Source organism: Aquarana catesbeiana, linkage group LG05 (assembly GCF_042186555.1).
Source record: "Aquarana catesbeiana isolate 2022-GZ linkage group LG05, ASM4218655v1, whole genome shotgun sequence".
Classification (NCBI taxonomy): domain Eukaryota; kingdom Metazoa; phylum Chordata; class Amphibia; order Anura; family Ranidae; genus Aquarana; species Aquarana catesbeiana.
The window spans coordinates 630330684-630335521 of record NC_133328.1 but is presented as its reverse complement, the minus strand read 5'-3'; the positions used below and the strand labels follow the sequence as shown (position 1 = coordinate 630335521).

General features: G+C 40.9%; 1 protein-coding gene across 1 annotated transcript; it reads right to left on the bottom strand.

Annotated features, from left to right (window-relative positions):
- Positions 1–242: 242 nt before the first annotated feature.
- Positions 243–4552, bottom strand: LOC141145545 (E3 ubiquitin/ISG15 ligase TRIM25-like). The gene has a single exon (XM_073632315.1). It carries the CDS (start codon positions 4512–4514, stop codon positions 3465–3467), a length of 1050 nt encoding a protein of 349 aa, XP_073488416.1. The 5' UTR covers positions 4515–4552; the 3' UTR covers positions 243–3464.
- Between the last annotated feature and the right edge of the window lie 286 nt (positions 4553–4838).

Genomic DNA, 4838 nt, shown 5'->3' with positions numbered 1-4838 from the left:
CTGAGCGCCATCCCACTAGAAGACTTCCAAGGATGTTATTAAAAATAGAAAAAATCCCTGGGAGCATTGTGTTTACTCACAAGGTGTATACTTTGAAGGAGACAATGTTCAATTGTAACATTTTTCAATAAATTATTTTTGAAATATCATTCTCTTTACTGTCCCGACACACCTCATATGTTCCATTATTTTAATATATACTAACCATTATTTTATACAATGCAGTATGGACAAAACCTTCATTGTTTAGCTAGTAACATTTGGTCACATTCAGCAGGACTTGTTCTGTAATGTTGAAGACATTGTGTAGATTCTCTAAGCCACTTCTTCAGTTTTAATGAGTGTCAGAAAGATACTCCAACATGTACTCAGGTAGCACCAACACCTTAATCCAATCACCATTAGATGTGTTGAGGTAGATGTTGATTATCCAAGAACAGCATGGGAGGTGTGAAAGGTGTAGAACCCCCCTGTTCTAGTTAACTTATCCCATTGAGACATCAAGGATGGGGCTATGTAACTAGAAGAGACTCCTCACACCATACTATAGCATTTATATCCACACAGGTAGCATTGGCACCTTCATCCAGGCACCATGGAATGTGAAGATGTTGATTGTCCAAGAACAGGATGGGAGATGTCAACGTTTTTGAACCCCCTCTCCTAGATACATCATCCAAATGTTGGTGTCAGGAACCCTATATAAGTGTTAGTTCCTCCACCGTGTCCAACAACAACAACCTAAATGTGACTCTTCCAATTAACCACTTCAGCCCCAGAAAAATTGGCTGCTCAATGACCAGGCCATTTTTTACGATATGGCACTGCGTCGCTATAACTGACAATTGCGCGGTCATGCGACACTGTGCCCAAACAAAATTGACATCCTTTTTTTCCCACAAATAGAGCTTTCTTTTGGTGGTATTTGATCACCTCTGCTGTTTTTATTTTTTTGCGCTATAAACAAAAAAAGAGCATCAATTCTGAAAAAAACACAATATTTTGTACTTTTTGCTGTAATAAATAGCCCCAATTTTTTTTAAAAAAAGCTAATTTTTTCCTCAGATTAGGCCAATATGTATTCTTCTACATATTTTTAGTAATAAAAATCGCAATAAGTGTATATTGATTGGTTTGCGTAAAAGTTATAGCGTCTACAAAATAAGGGATAGATCAATGGAATTTTTATTAGTTATTTTTTACTAGTAATGGCAACGATCTGCGATTTTTATTGGGACTGCGACATTATGGCGGACATATCGGACACTTTTGACACATTTTGGGACCATTAACATTAATACAGCAATCAGTGCTAAAAAAATGCACTGATTACTGTGTAAATGTCACTGGCAGGGAAGGGGTTAACACTAGGGGGCGATCAAGGGGTTAACTGTGTTCCCTATGTGTGTGTTCTAATTGTGGGGGATGGGACTGACTATAGGAGATGAGAGATCGTGGTTCCCAGCTCATAGGAACTCACGATCTCTCTCTCCTCTCCTCACAGAACTGGGATGTTATTACACAAACATCACTGTTCTGCCTCTCGTGCCCACAATCGCTCGTAGCTGGTGGTCAACGCGACCGCCGGTCACGAGTATCGGCACCCCGCAGTGTAGCGGACAAATGTGCACGCCTGCTATCCCGCTTAAAGGAGCCGACGTACAACTACGACGGCTCGCGGGATCGTGCCAACCTGCCGCAGTATAATGTCGGTGGCTGGTCGGCAAGTGGTTAAACTGAACTCACAGAACACATAAAAATACCATTTAATGCAATTATGTATTAATTAAAAAACATTTTTTTTGTCTACATAGAACTGTTGTTCTGATATCACTTCCTGTAATCATCTACACAGCAGCATGGGGGGGAGGGGCAGCACTCTGAGCCAATTAGAGCTTTACAGCTTTGTACACTTCTGTCTGACAGCAACAATAAACTACAATGAAGATAACAATTAACTTCACTTATTTCCTTCATTTTGGTCTGTTAAATATACACTTGAAAGGATATTGTTATAGCAATTCAATAAGTGTAGACTACCTGTGAATCCTGCCAGAAATCCAGTGCTGTCCTGTGCACTCTGCAGTCTGATATTAACCGCTTCCAGTCCGGGCCAATTCTGACATTCCTCTCCTATATGTAAAAATCAGCATTGTTTTGCTAGAAAACTACCTAGAGCCCCCAAACATTATAGATTGTTTAAAGCAGAGGCCCTAGAGAATAAAATGTTGGGTGTGGCACTGTTTTATATGTGCAATAGCGCTTTTTAAATGCTAATTAAAAAGAAAAAAAAAAAACGTAATGAATTTTAATATACACACAATTTTAAAACACAATATATTACCCATATGGTGAAATATAAAAGATGATGTTATGCTGAGTAAATAGATACCCAACATGTCATGTTTTAAAACTGCGTACGCTCGTGGAATGGCGCCAAAAAATGACAGCACCTAAAAATCTACAGTGTACAGTACCATGAGTGAGTGGTGTCATCCTAGGACAGGAAATGTGTTACTGGCAGGATCTCTAGGTAAAGATAGAAAAAATAATGTCTGAAAAAAGAAAACCAATGCAGTCAGCACATCTAAGTATTGGCAAGCTGCAATAGTGTATATTACATTTTCTGAAAATTTAGAATAATCATTCAAAACATAATCAATGATAATAGTCTTATCCTGACCACTAACACTTAATGAACCCCTGAAAACCCCAAATCTTATTATTGTCACTATAAGAGAATAAATCACACTTTCCTGTGCTGAGATTTCTCAATGCTGTGATTGTTTGTGTTGGGAACCTTTAGATTTATGACATATGGAATATGAATCTACTGCATTATTCCATTAGTTACAAATAATCAGATTCAGATTTCTGTGATGTCAGCAGGTTTGGGCAGATTTTCTGTTATATTATTATTTCTCACGTCGCCTTTCACCCCCAGATATTGTTATAGAACCTTTTCTTACATATAACCCGGCATGGAGGGGCTCAGTGAAGGTGGTGGTGAAGGTGTGGAGGTGTCGGATCGGGTCACACAGATCATAAAAGGACAGCTGCCCGGCCTCATAATCCAGAGAGATCCTGACTCTGTTACTGGAGAGATTGGGAGATATGCTGATCTGTTTATTGTCATGTATTAGATAACACACACCTCTATACCTGTGCAAACCCCAGGACTTGTTATTATCTCCAATCAGTGACTGCTCTCCTCTCCCTCTCCTCTCTATACTGGGATAACACATCCCGACTCTATAATTTTCTGCCTCACTGACATCCACTTCCCAGTAATGTCGCCCCGAGGAAAATCTCTGACTGCTTAATACCTGGGACCATAACTGAAATCTCTCCGGTGTTTCTGGATGATTCTGCTTTATATCTGACCTGGATACAGTTTTCATGTCATCTGATATCTGTAGATTATTATGAGCTGTGTTCACATCCAGTAATATGTCTGAAGCTTCCTATATATAGAAGAATACATTTACCCCTTTTATCATATCAGATAACCCTGTGTATAATGTGTGTGAGATTCCAGCCACATCCAGATCCCCTCCATCATGGAGGAGTCTATCATGTCTCTCTCTGTCCTCATCATCTCCCTCCTCAGTATCACACAAGTCCCCTGTGTCAGATCCCTGTAGGATAGTCAGTGGGTCAGTCATGTTACACAGCTCCTCAATGTCCTCCATCTTCCTGGACAGATCCTCCTTCTTTATTTCCAGCTGATGGATCAGATCAGACAATGAGATCCGCTCTTCCTGGCTGGAGATGTTCCTCAGGACCCTCTTCTCCAGGTCCTCCAGCTGTCTCCTGAGCTCTATGAACAGGGCAGTGACTTTCTCTGTTAGACCAGCTGATTTTTCTTGTACTTTTCTTGGGCGTTCCTGCAGACTCTGGACTCTTTTCTCCGTTTCCTCTCTCTCTGTCATCAGTTTCTGCAGAACATTTCTCAGTTTCTGTTTCTTCTTCTCGGAGGCCTTATCCAAAGTCTCCATCTTGTGTCCCCGGTGTTCTCCGGCCAAACTGCAGGACACACAGATACAGGCAGAGTCCTCAGTACAGTAATATTTAAGAAGTTCTCTATGGATGGAGCATTTTCTGTTCTCCATGGTAGTGGTGGGATCAGTTAGGACATGTTCTGGTGCCTTGCTATGGACTCCCAGGTGATTATCACATAGAGAAGCTTCACACATCAGACAGGATTTAACAGCAGGTACAGGAGAGTGAATACAGTAAGCACAGAAGATTCCAGTCTTCCCTTCTTCCAACTGAGAAGATCGGAAAGTCTCCACTATGTTACGTAGTGTTATGTTCCTGTGCAGTACAGGCCAATCCTGGAACTCTTCTCTGCACTGAGGACAGGAATAACCTCCAGATCCCTCCTGTGTATCCAACACACAATCAATACAGACCTGCCAGAAGTTGTGTCCACATCTCAGGTTTACAGGATCTGTATATGTGGTCAGACAGATGGAACAGTCCAGCTCCTGTCTCAGACCAGCAGACGCCATTGCTGACAGCAGAAGAGAGAAATTAAAGTGAAAGTCCCTGACAAGGAAAATCCAAAGGTCATCTCACATTTCTCGACACAGGGTGGGGCTGAGCTGGTCTTGCAGCTTTTATCTTGAGGAAGTTTGTGGATAAATAAATGTTTATGGTAAAGGTGTATGTCCCTACACTCCCACACTATACTCTGAGAAAATAAACCCTGGATATATGGATGATGTTATTGGTGACCTTCTTCAGAAACCACTGCTTTCATAAAGATGAAGCTGGCATTCAGCAAAATAAATCAGAGACAAATGAAAACTTTCAATCAACAGAAACTTTGTTCT

Coding starts and splice junctions, on each gene's coding strand:
- LOC141145545 (XM_073632315.1), bottom strand. CDS start 4,514: ATGGCGTCTGCTGGTCTGAGACAGGAGCTGGACTGTTCCATCTGTCTG.